Raw genomic sequence first — 25,452 nt, 5'->3', positions numbered from 1 at the left:
GAATTGAGGAACTATCAGATGAAATAATGAGCTTGCAAGTGCTTTGTAAACTGTAAAGTCCTACAGAAATATTACTTGCCATTGCCATCTCAGAGTCACATAAAACTATTAAAAGCATGCAGTTTGAAAGTTCAGTCTGTCATCTTGACAGTTATTAGTCTACCTTTCCCTTGTCAATAAGCGGATTTAAGATAGTACACAGTTAAGCAGAAAAATGGGAGTTGAGGTAATTAAAATAATTAGATTATTTCCAAATAAAAGACTGGGATTTAAAGAATCTCAGTTTTAGAAGGGACCTTAGAGGTCAGCTCACCCTGCCTGATCTAAACCCAATCTTTACCCAGTGCAGTGGTCCTCTAAATTACATCTATGCTCTGGTGGCAAGCTCTAGTTGACAGAGCAGGAGATTCCACATTGAATAGAAATTGTTTCTTGCATACTAACTTTCAAGAAATCTCAAATTGTGCAATAACTGGTTTTTTTTTTTTCTGACAATAATTTAGGTTTTAAAATCCAAAGCGATTTAAAGTCTTTATCTTTTTGGCATTCATCACCCATTCCTTTTGGAAATGTCACAAGTTCAATAAGGAGGTGATGATTCTCATGTTGAAATGAATATTCACTGAACCAGTTACTCAGTTGATCAGACTAACTGAGGTATTTGGAATCATGTAGACAAGTTTCCTTGTAGATCAAGTAAAGTATTTCATTCATAGAAGAGTAGACATAGAATGGAGTTTCGTTTTGCTTTTCTCTCTCAAAAATACAGGCTAAAGAAGTGTCCTTCAATGGTCAGAATTATATCTTTTTAAGAATAACCTACAAAATAAAGTTATAAGCATAAAATTACATGGGTAATTATTGGAATAAGAAGGTTAAAGTGAAAAAAATTTCAATTTCCTCATATTTGGGAGGGAATCAAGCTGAAATATGTTTAAAAGTAATTTACATTCTCTTATAAACCTGATGTTTCCTAAAGTGTTAGTTTGAAGGAAAGCTATTCCCTTTTCACTTTTCTTTTGGGGAACTTTGAGTGCCGTCCCCTGAAATTGCTCAATGTGATGGTGAACACTCAAACCTGCCATGAACCATCTTTCTCTTTTAGGATGCAACTTGATTGTGGTTTCTTGGAGTCTCTTCTGAACAGTTTCAACTGGATTTTCATTCATGTTTTCATATTTGTACCCACAATTAACTTCCCTTTCCTTAGTATCTTTTGTAATCAAATTGTGGGCTGAGACTGAACAAACAAATAATACAAGTTAATAGCTGCTTTATTTCCCCTCTCATTTGAAGTGATTGAGTATTGCATGTTGTTTCAGAGATAAGTCTTCTATTTGTACTCCTGGCAACTGTTTTTGAATACAGAAAATGTTTGATAGAATCCACACATAATCTGTCAAGCACAAGACAGGAGTCTGGGGTTCATTTCTGTATTCAAGAAATACTTACTGTGAACCTCTTATGAGCCAGACACTTTCCTATAACCTGAGGATAGAGCAAACTGATAAAAACCCCTGCCTTCGTAGTGACCTTATGTGGAGTAGGTGACCAATAACCAAAATAAAAAGGACACTGCAAAACATGTTAGAGAGCATAAAGGAGGCAGATAGTGCCAGACAGGAGGGTTATAGTTTTAAAATAAGGTGATTGCCAAGAAGGTAACCGTTGAATAAAGACCTAAAGGAAGCGAATCTGAAAGCCACATGGATCTCTGGGGAAAGATTATGCCATTTAGATAAAATAGTCTGTGACAGCCTGGAGGATGGAGCTCTCCTAGGGTTTTTGAGAAACAGCTATGAGGCCAACATATCCAGAGTAGTGAGAAAGGAGAAGTAGAGAGGCCACTGGAAGACATTGAGGAGAGGAGTTACACAATCTGACTTAAGATTATTATACTTACTCTGGCTGTTGTGTTGGGAATGGACACTATGGGCCACGTGCAGGAGCAAATAGACTAGTTAGAAAACAAGTGCAAGAATCCGGATGAGAGACAGTGGTTGATAGCAGCAGATAGTTTAGACTTGGTTGGTAGTATTAGCCATGGAAAAAAAAAAATGGGCGTATTCTAGATGTTGTTTGAAGATAAAGCCAACCAGGCTTTCTGGTAGAGTGGGTGTGATAAGTGAGAAGAAGTGAAGGTTGTTCACAATTCTTCTAGTGCATTATTTTTCAAAATGTGATCCATAGAACCCCTACAGCAGACTCACCTGAGATACACTGAAATACATCCCCATGGTATACCTGAATCATACTTTTTCTGTAAAGGGCCAGACAGTAAATATCTGTGACCATTACTTGACCGTGCTGATAGAGCACTAATGCAGTCATACACAATGTTTAAATAAATGTAGATGTGTTCCAATAAAACTTTATTCATAGACATTAAAATTTGAATTTTATAAAATTTTTACATGTCAAAAATATTATTTTTAAATATTCTTTAACATTTGAAAATGAAAAATTAAACATTCCTGGCTCCCCGCCATAAAAATCGAGCAATGGGACCCATTAATATTTTATCCATAGGCCATGATGCTTTTCCAACTCTGCTCTAGAGAATAGATCCCAAGAATATACATTTTTAGCATACACATTAAGCGATATTTTAAAACACAAGAAATTCCGTGTAAGATAAGTATTTTTATTCTAATTTTAAAGATAAGAAAACAAAATCACAAGCAAATGTGACATTCTTTGAATTAGAGCTTAGTCTTGGGTCTGTCTCATTACAAAACTTGCACTCTCTACCATCCCCCAGCACCTCGTGGAATATTTTCCCAGGGGTTAATATTTCTGTTCAACCATAGATGGAGCACAGAGCAGAGTAAAAAGAAAACAAAAAGATTGCTTTGCCTAGAGAACTGTTTTTCCCTCTCAATATGGTACACGGTTTTGTTTTATAATTAGCATTCTGCTGATGAGATCTCCCATTGGTGAAGGCTTACGAGTAAGATTTCCATGAAAAGCAAGCACTGCAGGAAATAAATTAATCTCTAGGGAAGAAGAGGGGCGAGGTTGTCAGTGCTCACACAACTTCCTAATAGGAAATGATATTTCAGAATTGTTCAAAGAATGAAATGGCTATGGGTTGTCCTTGCAGCACATTCTTAAACATTTAAATCGTCTGAGAAGAGGGAGATAGGTTGCTATAAAATGAAGAGCAATCTTATAACATTTTTCTTTAGGGTGTCAGTATTTCCAAACTAAAATAGCCTTATCTAGAAATGTAAAATAAATTCTACTAATATAATTATTTTGTTTATATTATTAAATATCTGCATTGATGTTAAATATAAAGATGAAGGGACAGATTTTTAAATCATTGGTTGAAAATCATACAATATTTTAAATAACAGATTTTCTAGACTTTGGAATAAAAGTAATTTTTGCACTTAGAACACTACTTAGAATAAACCTGAATTTGAGGTGTTTCTTCTTTAAAATTAAGAGACAACAATGTGTTTTATGATCTAAACTACCTACCTCTTGATCCCATATAATCAGCCTTTCAATTAAGGTCTTTAATATAGAACCCCCAACTTGTCTAATCCTCAAAATGGTCCCGATAGGAAACTACTTATGTTTTATTTTCCACGATACAAATAGGATCTGAAGTTTATGTTAAGCATTTACGTTAAACTAAAGCTACAGAATCATTCTTTATTCTCTAGCTTCGACCTTGGCCTAAGTGGAGAGCTTTCCCAGGGAGTTTGTTTTTTTCTGACCTGTTTAAATTTCCAAATTAAGTAAGATCTTAGATGTGGTGAATTACCTGTATGTGAGTCTCAGAGATAAGACCATTTGAGTCCAACAATTTCAATGCTCTAACTCAGAGTAAGCCATAGGATCACAGGCTTTTAGAACTGATAGGGCATACAGATTATCTGGTATACCCACTATCTTGATGGAGAAAGTCAAGCTCAGAGAAATGAAATGGCTTCTGAAAGGCTAAGAATCCAGGTTGTGGTAGAACTGGGACTCAAACTTGGAGTGCCTGGGTTTCATTTTCTAGCCCAGGGTTTGTCTTACTACCTGACTAGTCTAATTTATGAAGGACAAACAGTAGCACAGATTTAGTCTAAAGTTGTAGGGAAAATTCAAAGACCACAGTCGAAGTTACAAAAGGAAGAAAATCGCATTGGAAAATATGGATCAGGAGAGTGTAACATTTGCTTATTAGAAAACATTTATGTTTATGTAGGACAAAAACAAATAAGCATATTTAAAAGGTCATCCTTCCTGGCAATGATTTGAGTTTCTAGAGAGACATAAGGAGGAAAAAGGAAAATGGCCCCTTGTTTAGCCCGGAAGATAACCGGAAGCAATGGCAGCAATTAATGAGTGACCCACATAATAATCAGATCCTCCTCAGAACTGAATAATCATCCTCTTGTACCAAATGGCTGTGCCCTTGGCTGAAAAAAGCCACATTGCCCATAACCACAGACTCTCCTCAGGGACAGCTGCATCCAATGATTGTTTGATGCAGGGGGTATAAAAGTCTGTTCCCCACCCGCTAATTCAGGACAACCCTGAAGAACCATGCCAACTCCAGAGCTCCCTATGGGATCAGTTGAGGTCTTTGTTGTGACTATATCATGATTCAATTTTTCCTTCTGCCCAAATCTGCTTCTGGGACTCTGCCTCAAGTGCTGTTCCTGAGAGCACTTCCCAACCAACTTTCCACATGTAAATCAGCCCAGGGAACTGGATGCAGCAAATAGTACAATGAAAACATTTCCACTTAACACACTAAAAATAGACCTTAAGCTGAATAAACATTGAAGCCCTATGCTCCTCCTCCGCTATTGCTGCTGAAGTAAGGTGGGGAAAGAGTCCATTAGGGAGAATCAGGGAATCCATGTCTCTACACAATTGGAGTGTTTCTTTTACTGTGAGGAATCAGTGACATTATCAAAGAGGGTTTCTCATCCCCTCCAATGTTCATAGAATTCACAAAGGCCATAACATCTCCAAGAGCATACTGTTCTCAAAGGCAAAAAATGCAGACAGAAACTCAGAGACTAAAAGATCCATAACATGAAGTGGCCACAGCCAGCAATTTACAGAGCATATTGTAGGAAAACAAAGTTTTCCTTAGCAATCAATTTATAAAGATTCAGTAGTTAATTATTATAGCTTGACTTCATTGTAATTTACTATGTACTATACTTTTACCTATTTGATCTAATATAATCTGCAAAAAAAAAAAAAAAAAAAGCCCATGGTATAGCACTACTAGTAACTCAATTTTACAAATAAAGGAATAGTCTTAAATAACAAATTGCTCATGGTACATAGCTACCTAATGGGGAAACCAAAATGTTAACCCAGAAATCTCAGTTCAGCCTCTAAATGTCTGTGCTCATTCTATCACTTAATCATCCTACTTTCAGATAACATATTTTAGTAATTTATGGATAAAATAACATGTAGAATTAATAGTAATGTTCTTAAAATAAGGCATGGGCATCACCAAGCAACCAGAGTGAATCAAGGACCCACAGAACAAGGTTATCTAGAATCTGGTGAAATGTTTTCATCAATTTCTTAGTGAAGATGTCAGTGGCTGGCAACACTGCTCCTAAGTGAGGATTTACTGTACTCTTGGCTGGAATAGAGTCTTATTACACAATTCATGTTCAGTCATTCACAGTAAAATTTTAGTTGTTGACATTGAATACCAAGATAAATAATTTCCTTAGTACAATTATTAGATACATATTTGAAAAAGCTCCACCCCATTTAACTGAAAGAATTAGGTCTGGGTATCCCAAAAGAGCAACACTAGAAAAGCAAAGGTGCACCCCTATCTTAATTAGGCTTTTTTTTTTTTTAAGTCTGTGATATGCTACAAAGTCTCTGCAACTGTTACTCTCATCAAAGATAATTTAGGAAATGACTGACTTATGTCTAAGCATTAGAAAGAGGAGAAAGCTCAGAAAAGGCCTAATCTACCCATCCTGAACTCAAAGAAGGCTACTACATATTCCATGAGCTATCCATGTGAAGTATGGTAAATGTTGAGTATGGCTCCAATGAGTCTTTTTTTTTTTGGAAATGAAGAACATATACTATATGATATAAGATAAAAATAAAGTTTGAAAAATTATATTTTTGCTCTACTCTACTTTTGTATTTTTATATATAGAATTATCACACAATTATAATCCATAAGGAAGAAAGACTGTAATTATTGCATTTACAAATGGGAAAGCAAATAAAAATATTGCCAAGATGTTCATACTGGGTAATTTCTAAATAAATGGATGATAAAATCAAATTTATCTAGGAAAGGAGATTCCATTTTACTCTCTTGAATGAAGTTAGGGAGTCCCACTTGCCTTGAACCACTGCTTTAATTCCAGGTCATTTTTGTCCCTAAAATCATCACTTACAAGTAATACGTTCAAAGTTGGTGCTTCTCTGGTCTGTAACATACGCTGTACTACTCACTCAGGGCACAAAGCTGGGACTACTGCTGTACCATCCCAGAAAGATTCACATACAAGAGAAGATTAGATAACGTTTCCCTCTGATTGAAACAAAAACTTTGATCTCAGAAATTGTGTTATCTGGTACTCTTTAAAATCCACAATCTTCAAGAAAAAAAAAAACAGGTTCCAATGAATTAATAATGGCTTGAGACTCAATGCGCTGCAGCAATTTTCACTGCCGTGGTTGTTTCTTTTATAGTCACACTTGATTAGTATTAGAAATGTGGAGGAATTGCAATATGCATGGTTTTCAAAGCCCTTTACAGAATTTCATTTTTCTCACTAGGAGAGAGTCAATGAAAAGGTAATAAGAAAAGCTCTCTGGGACGTTTTTATAGGAGTGTCAGAAGCCAGTAAGCTAACTACATGAAAGAACCCAGATCGTGCAGACAGCGTTTGGAGCAGAAACACTTCAGAGACTTTATATCTAGTATTTTGACTTTTACATGTCCTTGGAGAAGAAAGCGTGCTAGCTACAAAACCAAATAAGGATGAGAAAGGAGGAAACCGTATGCTTAAGAATAATTACAGTTTCAATTTTCATAGGAAATACATGTGAAGTTTCAAAGATAAAGTGTAATAGAAATTGAGGGGGTTTGGTGTGTCTAAAATATTGGCAAGAAACAAACTTCTTATTTCCCTTGCTAGCTCATCCCAAATTTCCGCCATATGGAAGTTAGTCTGGGTAGCTTAATTGAATGCTATCAACTCCTCCACAAGTCCATTTGCTTTTGTTTTGCACTCAGTGGAGATGAAAAATATCAGATCACAATCCCTATAAACTGAACCATCATAATTCAAGCTTGCATTCAATGACTTATCTGACACTTCTTTAAATTTAAAACATCCCAATTATTTTAACCTCTTTTCAAGACAGTAATTCTTCTTGTTCATTGTTCTAGCAAAAATATCAAAATATTATTATCAAAAAAGTACAAGCAATCTTAAAATATTTCATTGGCCATGAAAGCCATAAAGGAGGTGAAAAATCTAATAATGGAAAACAATAAACATGACTATTATTATTGTGAGTGTTCAACATCATGCTTCACATAAAACTTCATTTCAATGTGATCTGCAGAGCAGGGTGATTACTTTGGCTGAGTCATATATTCCAAACAAAATAACAGTAAGAATCTGTCCATTGCACCTTTGTCATGTGGAGTCAAACTACCGTGGTTTAACTGACCTATAGTCACATCAGTACCTGCTACTGCCGTGGCCCCACGGTTGCTCCTCTCTTTCTCTTCATCCACCAAATCATTCTGACTACCAACCGGTACTTTCGAATCCAGGCCAGCTTGATTTGGGTGAAGTTTCTTGGTTATGTCTACGTGATGACGCTGAAATGACACAAGTCAGAGTGACTGATTTCACAAGTAAATTGTCAGTCCAAAATAAATGCTTCGCAGAAATATGAAAGATTTATCACATGGCAATTCATTTCTGTATGTCTGAAACAGAACATTTGACATGTCGAAGCAAGTTACAAATTATATGTTCATCAAGATATTTTGGAAATCAAGGTGTACAATTTTTGAAGCAATCTAAGTAACTAGAATAAGAAATAATTTTTGGCATAGAAAACCATCTTCAAAGACCATTTGTGTATATTACTTTCTTCTTGTGAAGCTTTTAAAATATTTTTCATTTAGAACATTTTTATTTAGTTTTTATTCTTATAGTTAACTAACCCAGCACTTCATTATATATTACATAATTTCATATTATATGATCAAAAGCAGATTTCATTTCTGTATCATCATACTCTTTATATAAAACAAATCATAACATCTACTATAAATTAACCCACATTTTTTATCAGCATTATGCAAATTTGACAAAGCTCCTCTAGTCAATTTCAGAGTAATAATTCATCATAACAATGAATTATTAAGGCACGGCATCAATGGTCCCCGTAACTCATCTCACATGTAAGAGATGTCACAGCATTTGACATTATACTGACACACTGTATGCTTCAAAAGAATCATCAGATGGGAACAAAAAGTGAAAACTTCAATTGGAAATTAAACTTCCAGCACTTAATTAATTCATACCCAAGTCCAGATTGGAAGTTTATCAATTTGAATAAGATTACAGAATATGTGAAGATTCTTAGAGTCAATATTATCTTGTCAATTATAGCCATTCAGACTAGCCATGTTGGCTCACTAAAGGATAGTATAATGGACACTTTTCCTGTAAAGTTTCTCCTATAGACTGTATATTGCATGAAATTCATTGAAAGCTTGATTTTATAAAATCAGCCGCTCTTAAAGCTTGAGAAAGGCCAATAAGGAAATTAGGCTTTAGAATGATTAAGTAATTCACTTGAGTTAACAAAATGAACAGTGCTGAGCCTTATGATATGAATCCTGAACCTCGGACAGTGTTCTTCATGATTGATTTCTTGAGATTTTTAATGCAGTGGACTGGATGCCCAGGTAGCCCTCACTCTTCACTCCTTTCTATATCCATGTCCTTTCTACAGAATTTTGCAGTGCCCTCCTATTCTGACTTTTGGCCTATTAATGTGGCTTCTTCTGGCCCAACAGGATATTGACATAGAGGCTTGAAAGAGGCTTGCACAATTGTTTTTGCTCATTCCTTAACTTCCACTATGCCATGAGACTATGCCTAGACTAGCTGGCCACAGATTGAACATGAGATGGAGAGTTAGGTCACCCCAGTTGTCCAAGCTGAAGCAAACAACAGCCAGGGGAGCCCCAGACATTTGGGTGAAACCAGTCTAGATCATCTGAGACCAGCTCAAGTCAGCTGAATTCCACAGCTTCATTAGCAAAATGAATGTGATTTTGGTCGTATGCCATTATGTTTTTCTGGTGGTTATGCAGCATTGTATGCTGATAGACAACTGGTACATTCAACCACCATCTATCTATAGTATCCCAGATAATGGATGTGGTGTAAGAATACAAACATAACATGACATTCTCTCAGACTCCAAATTATAAAAACACAATTTCTTACATTGTTTATGAAGATAATTAAAATAGAGTGTGGTAAGTCATTTGCAGATATTTCTCAAATTCCTTTTCTAATGGCAAAGGAAGGGATCCTAGCGATACTACAAAAGACAGCTCACAAGATCAGTTTGGATGTTGGTATTGACTAGAACTAAACCATCCCGCTTGTTTATTTTTAGCTCCTCCACAGCCCACAGAAACATAAGTCCATCATTGTAATTTTTAAAATTTATTGTCAGGCCTCTATTATCACGTAGTTTTTGGAAAGAAGCAGATTTCAGTATCCAACTACTTTCCTGATTCTGAATTAGATACCTTTGAAAAGGTTATTATTATTTCAAGTTATGACATGAGTATTAAATCATAGTTTCTCAGAACTGAGCAATGCAATAGATTAAAGAAGGAATAAGTTTCATGTTTGTTCATACCAAATTCAATTGAAAATATTAAAACATTGAGGGAAAGTTAAGAATTCATGCAAGTTATGTATATTCTAATATATTCCAGACTGAAAATAAAAGAAATGCTGAGCTTATTTACTCACGAAAGGATTTTTGTGAAAGCCTGAGAGAGAAAACAACCCCTTGATCAGAATAGGTTCTGAATTGTAAAGGTCCTGTGCTTCCTGGTGCAAACCTCTGGCAGACTGGACATTTCATAAACATATTAGTGTTTCAGTAATTAAGAGCCTCATTTTCCTGGAAACAGTTCCCACAGTGGAGTCTCTTCTTAAGTAAGCCCTGTCAGATTTTCCGACTTCTCTTTTACGTTACATATTATAGCCAAGCTGCTGTTCCCAGGTCCTAATGTAAAGGGAGATAGGTGTCTCTTAGGTTATTGACCCTGCCACACTCCCTCTTCCTTGTTTACTTAGCCTCTCCATCTAGTTCCCTGGGTCTGCACATTATACCCTGGCATCTCTTTTCTGCTACAATAAAATTCCTACAGTGTTTCATTCTTAATTACCCAACTGCCCTCCACTAACCCTCAATTCTCTCTTCCCTCTCCCCTTTCCTATCTCTCAAATTCTTCCACCGTGCCTTGATAACTTTGCTTCATGGTTTGCAAACTTCACTACATATTCAACTTCTTTTCTGAACATTGTCTCTACCTTCTTACCCTGACTAAAATCTCATTCTTCTTTGAAGACACCACTTCCTCTGTGAATGATACCGGCTGCTTATTCTTCCTCATCCCCGTTACCCTTAAGTGGAGGATCCCCTTCCCTGAGTGTTGTCCATTGCACCTTACCTCCTTGCAAATGTGCCTGCTGCTTTGATATTCCTGGCGTCCAGCTATGCGCCATCTCTCTTCTTGTTGGTATCATCTATCTACTAATCTCTATGCATCTTTCAAAAGAAGTCTTTGGCACCTGGACTGTTGTCCAGCATCTGATGTAGCCTCAGCATCGCCATGATCTTGGACAATATCCACATCTACACAAACATTCTATCTTATTCATCCCTGGATCTCCTTATTACAAATGAACTTCTCATTCTTTCTAACTCATGCTTTCAGTCCCAAGATCACATTTGAAGTCTATCATCAGCTGAAATGTTTCCACCTCCAATATTAAGTATGTTCCTCTTTCACTTCTTCTCCTATCCTCAAGTTTATTCCCTCCACTCCAGCCAAATCACCTTCTCCACGACTGCTTTTTCCACAATTTCTGCCAAGGCTATTCGTGGACTTCACTGGCATCTGAGATCCACTAATCCCTTTACTTTCTCTATATCCATCACCCCCTTGTGCTCTTTTTCCTTTCTTCTCTACCCAGCATCCATTTCTGTTCAGAAACTTCAATCTGGCCAATAACCGGCCAGACTTCAACTTGTTTTACCTCTCAGCAGCATCTGATATGTCTGGTCACCTCCTTCTTTTGGCTTCTGATGTTCCTCCTACCACTCTGAGTGCTTATTCTTAGTCTCCTTTGCTGGAGTATCCTTCTTAACCAAACATTGAGTGTCAAGAGGTCTCAAGGTTCTGTTATTCTCCCAGTTTTCTTTTTACCATTCCTAGATAATTTCAGCAATCATGTGGCTTGACCTACCACCTGTACGTTTATGACTCCAGTGGGGAGGTAGAGATTTATGAAATGAGATGAGGTGTAGAGAGGCAGGAGCTTGTATGCCTTAGTAAGCACTCTGGACTCTAATTCTAACATCCTTTCAGGTCCACAATCTCATCACACTTCCTTCCTGTCTGAAGGCTTGGCTATTCTGTTTGCCTAGGACATTCTTAGTAAAATTTCCCCCTTAATATTACGAAGGCTTGGGTTCCTGCAAGTATCACTTACTGTATAAACCTTAGCCAGTGCCCTATTTTCTAGTCTTTGTGCACCTTGTACTTCTACTGTAATGCAATTTTTATAATTACAATCAAATAATAGCTGTTTTCATGTTTAATGTCTATCTCCCTGGCTAAAATAAAACTCCCTGGAAGTAAAAACTATGCATGCCCTGTTCACTGTCCCGAGCTCTTATCTCAGGGTTTTAAATATAGTAGGCATTAAATAACTACACATTAAATAAATAGGCAAATTCATGAATAAAACATGACTTAATTTTTATGACTTTTTCTTTAGCCAGTTATCAATAGCCACTGTATAGTCACACTCCCATGCATAAGCAAGTTTGTGTATATCATCACTCCTAACAGTACTGCTTATGTGTTGGTAGATAAAATGCAATTACATTTTACCTTGTTTTATCTATAAAAAACACATATTCCAAATCCTATGCTTTTAAATAAACTCATTACTGAAATCATGCAGAACTATATACAGTATCCCATATAGCTCTGAATCAAATTATACTGGTCAACCATCTATGGAAGTTATAAATCTGAGAATTGTTATGTTAGAGAAAGTGAAAATTGAGAACTAAGTATGTAAACACAGCAGCCTCTATTACCCTAGGTGTGTGAATGTGGTCTGACAACAACTGGAGAAATAAAACCCTCTGTCAGGTCCTGCTTCTGTGATGTCAAGTCTTCAACCTGAGGGTTGGGTCCAGAGGAAAATGAGAAAATTAAAATGTCTGCAAAGAATGGAGAGGAACATAGATAAATTTGAACTGCCATGCATCAGGCCTCTGTGACCACGCTGTAGTTGTACTTCAAAAATAAGGTTCTGTTTATTCTATGTAATTTCCATTTAACTTGTTATTAGAAATGAATCATTACAATCCTGTCTGCTAATTTGAAATGACTATTAAATTATTTTTATGTATTTCTTGGCTTGTAGTTTGCACGTTGTTTTTAATATTTCTGCTAAAGGTAATGATGCAATTATAAGGTACTGAATATTTGTCTCACAAAGAAAGGAACAAATAAATATTACCAAAAAGTTAACCAAGATGTCCACGAAAAAAAAAAAAATGGAAAGAGCTCTTCAAATCTTTCATCTCATAACTAAGGCCATGCCGTTGAGTAAAATCATACTTTTTCAATTTATTGAGATTCCTAGTTCATGATTGTATTTATTTGTACCCCTTCTCCCCAAGGGCAAATGGTCATGTTTTTCCTTAGAGAGGTACAAAGGACCTGTCTTCACCAGGGACTGTACATCACTCATATTTAAAGCAACATGAAGTATCCTAGATAAAGTACTTTACTTTTTACTTTGTAAAAAAATCAATCCTCTGCTGACTATAAAAAGCAACCTCCCTCTCTGCTTATATAAACACTGCTACTTTCCACTGCCTGTACTTTTTCACTTCAGAAAGTACATTTAAGTGAAGAAATTTCAAGTGATATTTGAGAAGAAATCTCTCATTAACTAACTTTCTTCCAGAGAATTAAATTCTACTTAAAATAAGAACAATGGCAATAATTCAGAGACTATACATAAATAAAAGAGAATATAGGTTTGCTGGGGATATGCAAATGATCATTCTATAAAAGCATTCTGTATGTAATCTGTCTCCTACTGTGTATGTGTGTGTGTCTGTGTATGTATGTCTCTATGTGTGTTCTCTTCTGTTTATTACCTAGTTGAATCACCATAAATAATTTAGAAGATAATTAAGTGTTTTATATAAAAACTAATTAATTTCTCATTGTGTATTATAAAGGTCCATAATATAACAGAGACAATTTTTTTAAAAAAAAGCAAGAATATAAACTGAAAAATAATCTAAAACTGACCATCCATATAGACAGTCATCTCTTTTGGGCAATATTCTGAGGTTTCCTACAATGGTTCATATATACTCAAACTGCCCTTTCTGCGCAGAATGTCTTCTTTACACCAATTCAAAGACATCCTTCTGAGCTTGTTCAACCCTATCCCAAAGACATGCTATCTTTTGACCCTTTCCTGTCCCTTGCAACCTTATGTTGTTTACAGAGGGTTTGCTCAAGCTTGTGTTTGGCAGGCCTTGGTTCATCAGCTCATCAGAAGCTCATTTCCCCTTTTCTGCTCCTCCTGGAGCTTTAGACTGCGACCTTCCCAGGTGAGATTCCTTGCTGGCATCACTTACCCTCCTTGGCTAGTGATCCTCCTCCCTGGACCCTTCACACCTTCTTATTCAAATGTGACCTTGCTGGCTAGGTCTGGGCTGGCAGTGGATCAGGAACTTCACCAGCAGTCACAGGTGTTTGCATGTGGCTTGATGCTAAGACATCCTTGGGCCCAATAGTGGTTAACAAGAAGAACAGACTCTTCCTTCTGTGCTTATTCCAAGTACCACCAGAAAGTCAGACATTTGATAGAGTTGGTATCTACCCTGACCTTTTCTTGGGTTGGAGGACAGACAGTAAGCCTACGGAAAAGAAAGATGCCTGAATCTATTTCCCTAGTTGCTCTAATAAGAGAAGACAGCACCCCATCTGAATCCTACAAAGACCTCTTCTTCTTGGACTGGCTGGGACCAGACCCAAGAAAAACCATCCTTGCTGTAACTGATTAGAAATCGTCTCACATATCATACATCAAATATCTTACTGTATCCTCTGGGAAAGAAGTTCCTCATTACTATTAAGATTATTTTATACTTCACTTTCAAAATATGTTTCAAGACTATATCAAGCATTAAAGTAAGAGATTAACAGTACTCATATTTCAGATATAGATTTCACTTGCATCGTCCTCTATTTTCCCTGATGAAAACTGGGATCTAGGTAATTTGATATCTAGAAGTCCCACCATCTTGGTTTACGTTGATTTAATCACCCTCTTGGAAAAAATCAAATCCTAGTTCATGGATGCGGGAAGAACTCAATATAATCACATACTTTGATTGAAATGAGTTGAAGTATTTTCATCTACAATACTTAGGTGGAGAACCTCTTCACATACTTCCATCAAGCTCAAATCAATGTGCTTCTTGCTACTCTAACATTCTGTGAATTTAGCCAAAGATGAAATGAAGATTTGAAGCAAGGCTTAGCCAACACTTCTTACTTTAAAATGAGATCTGAGTAGACAGCTAATCTGTACAATTATTATTCTTAAGGAGATAAACAAAAATTCCTTCTAGCCTCAAAGAGGTTAGCTTTGTCACTCCAGATATTGGACAATCATGCAAAAGAATTTGCTATTTTAGAGACTCTGTGGCAAGTCCCTCCTCTTCAAATTGCCAAAGTCGGCTTACTCAAAATGCTGATGTAATGCACCCTGGAGCAGCTCTTTGTGTAGTGATAAATCTTCTTCCTTATTTTGTCTTCTTGAAAATTTGGAAGTAATTAATTTGCATGATTATTGTCATAGCTTTCAAAGCTCCTATTTTAACGGGAAATCATAACTCTTAGAGTCTGTGAGTGTAATCTGTGACCAAAGGGCAGGAAGATTAATCTTATTTTAAATTATGAAAATAGAAATTACAGTGGAATCAACGATGTGACACATTTTTTGTTAGATGAGATTTTGGTGAAATTAGTTTTGAATTAGTGGACATATGAATAGCATTTGAACAGTGTCCAGCAGGGTGACAGTTGCTGCAGATGGCAGATGGAAACTGTGGTATACTTTATAATAGGTCTGTCTGTATCTAGGAAAATTATTCTCAATTCATTTCTTAAAAATTACCTTTGAAATCATCTTAGCCTTCTGGGTATTAAAATGCAGGTTTTCACATGAGTCTTTAAAAGGTATATGTCCTGGCAATCTGATTTAAAACATTGTTGTATTATTATTTGAGCTAGAAATGATTTTGATGAGTATGACTCATCTCACTATTTCTTCAAGCCTTCAAATTACTGTATATAAACTATTGAATGGCATTCTTGCTACCAAAGTGTTGCTAAAATACAAAATGCATGTGCTGTTGTGAATAGGTGCCCTGTATAGGATGTGGTCCTTGGAGCCTGCTTTCTATCTCCTCAGCTCAACTTAAGCCTGGCAACATTTCTTTGAAATCTCTTCTCATAAAGGCTGCTCTTCCGACCTCCTCTAATTCACAAGCCCTATTTCTGATTCCCCTTTTAAGGCATTGTCTGGCACCACCACCCAACACCTTTTTGAAATTTCTATAGATTCCAGGCATGGCCCTTCATCTTCAGGATCCTTCTCCATTTTGTTCAGAATGGCCTCTAGCTCATGTTCTCCTCTTTGCTCTCCCTATCCAAACATGACATCAACAGACCTTAATGTTTGCACCACTGTTGAACTTCCTTTTAGTCTTTTTTAGACTCTTGTAAGTACAATCAGAACATGGACCTCATTGTTCATCAGAATATCTCCATCCTCACGATCTTGGATTCTAACACTCTCCTCTGTGCTCTCACTTGCTGCTACTAACACTGCTCTTCCCTCTTGGTCTTATTTTCTTTTTTCTGGCGTTGTTTTAGCTTTATTTTTCATCAAAGCAATACATTCACGTTGTAATCAATCAAACAGTGCAGAAGAGTTAGAAGGGAAAGCAAAAGCCTCCTATCCCAACATTTCCAATCCCTCAAAGCAACTTCTTTCTTATTATTTCTGCTTTTTAGTTTTGCTGGAGTCTACATCTGTAACATTTACTTTACACATTGTAACTTATCAGCTTAAATTACTAACTTTCAAATATTAACATAAAAGATAAAGATTTAGTTAATTTATACCAATTCATTCCCTTTCCATTGTTGTATGATCATTCATTCATTCAGCAAGTATATAATGAGCAACAACTATGCAAAAGTTTTGGGGATATAGTACTAAGAAAGAAGAGGCAAATAATTCCCTGCCCTCCTTGTGTTTACATCCTGTGTGTGTGAGTTGGGATGTGGGGTGAGGTGGCAGGGAGGAAGAGCCAATAACAAATACATCAGGAAAATATATAGAATGAGTTCAATGGGAAAAAATGAAACAGAGAAGTGGATAGACAATGTAGAGTAGGGCAACAAGGTTGCAATTTTAGATAGCTTGACATTTGAGCAAAGATTTGAATGAGAGCTTTCATTATATTTGAGCAAAGATCTGAATTTAAAATATTTTTTCATTTGATTACATTTGTATCTTCAAATACACTTGAACCCCCTATCACTCTTTCATTTATTTTTACCTATTGACTTCTTCCTTGATTCACTCTTTCCCTACCCAAGGGGCTTTAAAACCTTCATATTAAAAACTTTCTTACTGTGACTATCAGATATCACATCCTCAATTTCCATTCTACCCCCTTTGCCAATTTCTTCTCTCTCTCTCTCTCTCTCTCTCTCTCTTTCTCTCGCATTCATACCTAGAGGTAGCAAGCTCATTGCTGGTTTAAAAGAAAAAAAAACTTGAAATTTTCTATTTGTTTCTGACATGTATTCATGTTACCTGGTGACATGTGGGTTCTCAGTGTTGCTCAGTTTTTTGGAGGATCTCTGCTTCCCTTCCTTTCGAGAGGTCTATGGAAGATATTTCAAGCCTTTTTCTCTTCTATCAAAGTTCACAATGGAAATTCGGCATTCCTCATTTTAGAATGTTACTCAATCACTTAATTTGCTGATATGGTGGCCATCTGAAATCAATGCCCCCAGCTCTCCTTCTCTTTCCTTAGAAACAACACTTGATTTCTTCTGTTTCTTACTGACTCACAAAATGTCCAGTCCTTTTTCCAACGTGCATGCCTTCCCCTTGGATTATGACCCTTTCTCTTCCCCTCTTCCCGTGACATACTTAATCAATCATTCTTCCAACCTCTCATGTATTTTCTGACTCTCCTCCTCCATTGCCTCATTCATTTTTCTGCCAAGCTTTAACAAGAGCAATCCGCTTACTGCTCCTTTTATTCCCTCTCACTCACTTATCTGGGTATTTACAGAATAGAATCTGGTTTCTGTTCCTACGACTTGACCAACAATACTTTCACCAACCATTTTCTAGTCATAAGTCATAAATCCCAAAGTGCCTTTTCAGACCTTGTGGTTCCTAAGTTTTCTACTGCATATAACTCTGTTAACCAACTCACCGTTTTTTAAAGACATTTTCCCCTCAGCCTCCAGTATTCCATCTCTAGGATCCTTACACACTCATCTCTTTACTACCTTTTCTCTTCCCTAACAACTTCTAAATTAGTGTCTCTAAACCATTCTGATTGCATGTTATTAATAAAAATTTTAAATGTAAAACATAAATATGATACATGTATATAAAGTTATACACATGTATTTAACATATGTAGTTGTATACATTTGCTGTACTAATATAGTATGTGTATTATAAAACAAACTCTAAGTAGAAATTTCAGAGAGATAAAGTTGAAATAAAATATTTTGTTTAATGCAAATTTTTTAAAAATATTTAAGGCAAAATTTTATTTCATTTACTAATAATATATTGAGAAAACAATGGAATGGTTTTAATACTTTTTAAAATTTTGATTTAACACTTTATGATACAGCGATTCAATTGTTTGCTTTATAATTAAGTTCATTTGTGTACTGAGTTTTCATGGCTGTCACCACTGAAAATGAAGTGCTACAAAGCCATGTGGATCCAAGCAGGAAAAGTATATTGTTAATCACTCTAAGTCATGGTGAATATGTTTCAAAATTATCTACCAATTGTGCAAATATTTGTTAAAAATGGCTAATAAAGTTTTATCCACCTTGATGTCAAATTATTTTTAAACAATAAACTGGTTGAGCATGGTGGCTTATGTCTGTAATCCCTGCATTTTGGGAGGTTGAGGCAGGAGAATTACTTCAGGCCAGGAGTTTGAGACAAGACTGAGCAATATAGTGAGGACCTGTTTCTAATAAATAAATAAAAATCCAGGAGTGGCGGTAGGTGACTGCAGTCCCAGCTACTCAGGAAGCTGAGGCCGGAGGATGGCTTTAGTCCAGGAGGTCAAGGCTATAGTGAGCTATGATTGTGCCACTGCACTCCAGGTCTGGGCAACAGAGAGAGACCCTGTCTCTATAGGAAAGAAAAAAGAAAAGAGAGAAAGAGAGAAAAAAAAGAAAAAAGAAAAGGAAAGAAAGAAAACAAAAGGAAGGAAAGAAGAAAGGGAGGGAGGGAGAGAAGAAAGAGAAAGAAAGAACGAACGAAAGAAAGAAAGAACGAACGAACGAAAGAAAGAAAGAAAGAAAAAAGAAAGAGATGAAGAGGAAGAAGAGGAAGGGAGGGAGGGAGGAAGGAAGGAAGGAAGGAAGGAAGGAAGATTTGAGATAATATATTTAATCATTTAATATTTTTATTATTGAGTTTAAAATCCACTGCAATTCTTTGGAAGATTGTATCAAAGATTAGAAAAATTTCCTTCCATGTTTTTAAGGTTTACAATATGACAGGCTTTACAGGTTGCACATCGTTTTCAGCAGTGACAGCATATAACATCAAAAATATTTCCAAACAATCAATTTTCAAAATATTCTCCATAGAATGATTCTTTCATTAAAGTTACATTTTTATCTTTTAACTAAAGGGCCAGCTCAAGTGTGTACGTGTGTGTTCCTGGCACTTATCCTGGATGAGGTAGGCAAATTTGAATGCTCACCATTTTGTAAAATAAAACTTAATACTAATACGTCCTTAATTTTGTAAAAAGTGTTCTTTCATGAGATTATTGGCAAGTTTTTAGATGATGCAAAACAATGCCATAGTCATTCCCCTTCTCACAGAATATCATGAGGGTTCTACCGTATTTTTAAACCTTTGCTTCTATAAATTAAACATATTTAGTACATCCGGCAGAATTTGGTAAACCACTGGTTATAATTTCTTTGCTGCAATAACATGTCTATAATGACACTGGGGATTTCATATGTGAATTTATTTCTCCAGGCTTTGTCATAAACACTTTAAAAATTCTGGACAATGCAGCTACTGTATCAGTGGTTGTACTTACTCAACTTATCCATAAAGAAATGCTTTCACTAAAGAAGTCATTAAGGGATAGAATAATGGATTCTCCAATGCATAAGAAATACTTCTTTGTGTATTTCATTATTGAAACACAATCATGTAAATATAATAAACAGATATGTAAGGGAAAAAAACAGAATTCTCATGCAACTTATAGAAAAATCTCCCTTAACTGGGTCATTTGTTCATACAAACTATAATAACAGCTAACATTTATTTTGTGCTAAGTGTCAGGCATTATTCTAAACTGTTACGTGTATTAGCGTATTGAAATCTTCAGCATTTTTTTTCCTAAGCATTTGTCAAGGGCATTTTCAAAAAAAGAAAAAAAAAAAAAAGGTTCTAATTTGTCACCATATTGTTTCTTTGTGTGATTTTCCCCATATTTAGGAAGAACCAATGTACTTCCATAATATGTAGCTTTTTCTTTATTGGTACTTTTTTTTTCTTTTTTCTTTTTCTTTTTCTTTTTTTTTTTTGAGATGGAGTCTCGCTCTGTCACCCTGGCTGGAGTGCAGTGGCACGATCTTGGCTCACTACAACCTCCACCTCCCAGGTTCAAGCGATTCTCCTGCCTCAGGTTCCCAACTAGCTGGAATTACAGGTGCATGTCCCCATGCCCGGCTAATTTTTTGTATTTTTTTGTATTTTTTTTTTTTTTAGTAGAGATGGGGCTTCACCCTGTTAGCCAGGAGGGTCTCAATCTCCTGACCTCATGATTCACCCACCTCGGCCTCCTAAAGTGCTGGGATTACAAGCGTGAACCACCTTGCCCGGCCATTTTTTTTTCTTTAAACTCATAAGAGTTAATATTAATTTTGGTGAATCTTAAATGTTATGCAGTATTGGGTTGAGTATATCATAATTTTATACAGTGCTGAAAAACTATAGGCAAGCATCTTCCAATACCTGTTTTCAGAGTTTTAAAAAGTATATTGTTAATCATTATGGTTTCATTTTCCCAGTGGCTAATATCACATAACATGGTGAAGTTTTTTGTCACTATGAATGTTTATAAAAGTTCATTTCAATCATTTTTATGATTTCAATTTTTTGGCTTACATCTTGATGGGTATGGTTCGTTCATCTGCTTTTTATACCTCCTAATACTAGAAGTGTGAAAACTGTCAGGTTTTTTTAAACGATTCTCTTTAGCTCATAAGTACAATATTTTATTTACAATAGTATATAATACTTTCATGAAATGCACAAATAATAAGGACACAGCTCAATAACTTGATATAAATTGAATGTTCCATGTAACCATTACACAGATCTGGAAATAGAATATTAATAATCCCAGCAGCTCCTTCAAGCCTCAACCTAGTCACATTTCCAGTGCTTTTCCCCCAAAGCTAATCCTTATCCTGACACCTAGTATCATAGTTTAATTTTCTCCCCTGTTTGGGAACTTTATATGCTTTGAATCATATAACATATTCTTTGGTGTCTGGTTTCCTTCTTTAGATTCATAGCATCATTCCATTGTATGGATAAACCAAAATGCATTTGCTTACTCTACTACTGAAGAATATTTGAGTAATTTCCAAGTATTAGTTGTTACAAATAATGCTGTTGTGAATATTCCTGTTCATGTCTTTTTGTGCACATGTCACACATTTCTATTGGGTGCACATATGAATATGGTGCTGTAGACAGGTCAGTGCTGGGTCACATGACAGTTTTAGTAGAGCCTGCAGAGAGTTTCCCAGAGTAATACACTCTCTACATGGGTATGTGAAGTAGCAGTTTCTCCATATTCTTGCTAAGACTTGGTACTCTCAATCTATTTAACCATTCTAGTGGATTTGCTGGTGTTCGTGTTATCTCCTCATTGGTTTGATTTGCATTTCCCAGATGAATGGTGAGATTAAATAACTTTTCAATGTTGTATTGCTCATTGGAAATACTTATTGTGAAATGCCTACTTTGTGAAGTAACTATTTGAGTTTTTGCCCACTTTGTCTATTGTGCTATTTGTATTTTTATATTGACTGATAACATGTCTTTATATATTCTGAATACAAAATCTTTTTGGTATCCCTTATCTATTTTGCAAATAGCTTCTCCTGCTTTGTAGCTTGCATTTTCACTTCATTAATGTTGTCTCTAGTAATCTTTAATCCGCAGGTTGTTTTCAGTAATTCTAAAAATTGCTTGTCCATCTTGTGAGATTTGGTTTCGTTTAAACTAGTTAACACAATGTTCAAAGAACTTAACCAAGTTCCTTGAATCTGCAGCCTAACAATTCCCTGACATCAAGGGTGCCACTGTGCACCCGTAGGTGGGGGTTCCAGCCTCAGAGACACTCAGTCTCTGGAAACTAAAAACAAGATCCAGTAGCTACCACTGCCCATTAACTTTGAGTTAACAATGATTATAAACAACTACCAGCTTTACGAGAAAGAAAGAAACAACCAGACTTTATGTAACTCCTGATGAAAATACATCACACTGTCTACGGAGTAATCTTCCTAAAGTATCAAATCTGAATCTATCAAGCCTCAAGATTGCACTGTCAATTCTCAGGAAAATAAGGCAGAAGAACGTTTTGGGAGGAAGCCCACTCACAGACAAAACAATCCAAGAATATACAATGTCTAGAAAAGACTATGTCTAGTATATATGACACGTAGTAAACAGAAAAGAAACTGATATATAAGAAAATCCTGTAAAGTGTAAGGAATCTAGTAATAGGAGATGTTTGGAAAACAACAAAGGACATTAAAATATCACCAGTTGATTCCAGTTTCTGCGTGAGTGGCTATATGTAACTGGCAAAAAGAAAATCATTTCTACTTCTCTTCACTTGCATCCATAGGAATATACTCTGCAACACTCATGCTGTGGCAAACTCTATAAAACAAATCGTTTCTCCAACAAATTGAGAAAAAATAGGAGGAAACTTATAGGTTAAAGAAGATTTTAAAAGATCAACCATTGCAACGTATGCACCTTACGTAGATCCTGATTGAAACTGTAAGAAAACATTTATGAGACAACCATACAAATTTGAATCTTTACTTGATAAGTTTTCAGGTGTGACACTATATTGTTTTAAAGAATCCTTACATTTTAGAGTTATCTACTGAAAAATTTGCTGATTAAATTATGTGAAATGGTATCTGTTTTGTTTTGCTTTTTCTGAAAAATCCAGCCGGGGTGAAGAATGAGGAATATGGATGAAGTAAAATTGATCTTGAGTTAATGGTTGATGAAGTCAGGTAATGGGTATCTGGAGGTTTATTATGCTATTCTCCTGCTTTTTGTGTATTCTTGGAATTTTTTGTAAGACAACGTTTGGTCTAAGGCTTGAAATCAAGACAATAATTTGCTTGTGTATGACGTAAGGGCGCATGTGGCTCATGCCTGTAATCCTAGTACTTTGGGAGACCAAGGCAGGCAGATAACAAGACCAGGAGATCAAGATCATCCTGGCTAACATGGTGACAACCTGTCTCTACTAAAAATACAAAATTTAGCTAGGTGTGGTGGCACGCGCCTGTAGTCCCAGCTACTCAGGAGGCTGAGGCAGGAGTATCGCTTGAACGTGAGAGGCGGAGGTTGCAGTGAGCCAAGATCATGTCACTGCATTCCAGCCTGGGTGACAGAGCAAGACTCTGTCTCAAAAAAAAAAAAAAAAAATGTATATATATATACACACACACAACACACACACACACACACAACACACATACACACTTATACTGGAGTTCAGGAATTAAGATATTGTTTCTTAAATAATCTCTCCCTTCTAAAGTCAAAATTGAAGATCATTACTAGATTAGGATGGTATTGTTAGATCTATAGTCTCAGCAGATGAGAATTTTAGAGACTTGATTCTGTACTACTCCAGAAGCTAAAACAGAAGCTATAGTTCAGACATTATTGCAAGGAATAGACAAGGACTAAGGTCCCAATCTAACAACAAAACTGAGCAAATGAATGTGGGGCCTTTAACCTTTGTAACTTGCTCTCAGAAACATCTTGATAATTAAACACTAAATCTGTTACAAATAAGGGTGTGTGTGTGTGTGTGTGTGTGTGTGTGTGTTGAGAAAAAAGAAAGCATTAGTCTGTATCCTTTGTGGCAACTTCAGCTTTCCTGAACTTCATACTATATCTGAAGGGAGCAATGACTTTCAGTGAAAGGATAATCCATAGTTAGCAAATGATTTGGATACACATGATTTCTATTTAATAGTGATTGCATATTGGGGTTATATGTTTGGGATTTGTAGCCTTTAATTAGAGAATACATGGTGTTTTCAAAGTCAACATTGTGGATCATGAGAGGAACTTGGAAGAACAACTTCTGAATCAGCTGACACTGCCATCTAGAAGCCCAGGTACAATAGACCAGGAACAATCTGCTATGTATGTTTACAACTTCAGAAAGCCCTGGAATGACAGTTGCCAGGGCAGTTCTTCTGAATTTGCGGGTCAGCATTAGGGGGTGATGCATTTGTTTCACACATGGTCAACTCTGTGCCACTTGCTACAAGATATTGGAACAGGTATATTTATTTATTTAATGATGATCAATGATTCTGCCAAGGAACATCAGGGAAATCAGCTAGTATATGCTCTTCTTGAGAATTTTCAGCTCCAAATCCTAAAAGCATTCATGAAACTACATAAATTATTTTTGTTAAGCAAATCATCATAAGTAAATCCAGTCATATGAACCTGGAAGGATTTGCCGACGGGCACTAACACTGACCATGTGTTTCAGCGTGGCCACATTTACCATCCATCATGGATTTTGTGCTTGGTGAATTATAGGGAGTGGCAGAGAGAAGGATGTTTGGCCCAGTTGTCTTTTTTACCTATATCTGAAATTCTCACTTAGTCAAGAACAAAACATTTAGACATTTCATTTCTCTTTTGGGGTTTTAGTGATACATGTTTAGAATTGCATATTGAGAGAAAATTCTCTTTATTATATATAATTTATAAATTCAGTAGAGAGACAAATTTATACTGAGAAAATATTTTATATGAAGTATAGTTGTCTCTCTCTCACACAGACAAACACAAACACATATATAGCATCTGAAACTGCAGAAAATGTTTCAACCCACTCCCACATTCACTTTGAAGGGAGTGAAATTTAGTAAAATAGGGAATAAAATTGATAATAGGGGATATTTAAGAGACGAGAATTTATTGATATGGTTTTCTAACACCCAGATCTAGCCCCCAGATCACATAAGCACTTTAAGTACGTTAAAATCGCTATGCAAGTATGTGATCTAGCATTATCATTTGCCAAGGTGATACCCAGCTCACAGAGGAACTATAAATCTATCAAGTACAAGAGGATTAAACAATATCCTCAAATGCAAATCAAATTAGAGTCTAGGCTAAAGACTCATCATTTTCAGACCTATGTTTGGATTACTTTCATTATTTGCCATTTAATTAATTTCTCCATATTCTTCTATCCCCTAATGTAGTCTGAGTTGTGTATCATATTGCCCTTTTCATAACAAGAGGGATTAACCCAGTTTTTGAAAACTATGATATAAGTAAAGAAAAACCAAATGATCCAAAAAAAAGAAAGAAAAATATTTGTCAGCCTCTCCTTGACATGGCATAGAAAAGATAAAATAACAAAAAATAGATAAAACTTCTAAAACAATAATAACTATTATTTATGAGTTAAAATGTTGTTTATTTGATGCCT

General features: G+C 35.9%; 1 protein-coding gene across 3 annotated transcripts in view; it reads right to left on the bottom strand.

Moving 5' to 3' along the window:
• Positions 1-25,452, bottom strand: part of THEMIS (thymocyte selection associated) — a 245,784-nt gene that overhangs the window by 4,169 nt on the left and 216,163 nt on the right. For all 3 annotated transcript variants that reach the window (XM_012002311.1, XM_012002307.1, XM_012002310.1), the window contains one exon: positions 7,708-7,843. In XM_012002311.1, the coding sequence (XP_011857701.1) occupies positions 7,708-7,843 (136 nt within the window). The remainder of the gene's footprint in view (positions 1-7,707; positions 7,844-25,452) is intronic.

Source organism: Mandrillus leucophaeus, unplaced genomic scaffold, assembly GCF_000951045.1.
Source record: "Mandrillus leucophaeus isolate KB7577 unplaced genomic scaffold, Mleu.le_1.0 Scaffold682, whole genome shotgun sequence".
In the NCBI taxonomy this organism is placed as follows: domain Eukaryota; kingdom Metazoa; phylum Chordata; class Mammalia; order Primates; family Cercopithecidae; genus Mandrillus; species Mandrillus leucophaeus.
Note: the sequence above shows the minus strand (reverse complement) of the source record. Positions and strands in the feature narration are given on the sequence as shown.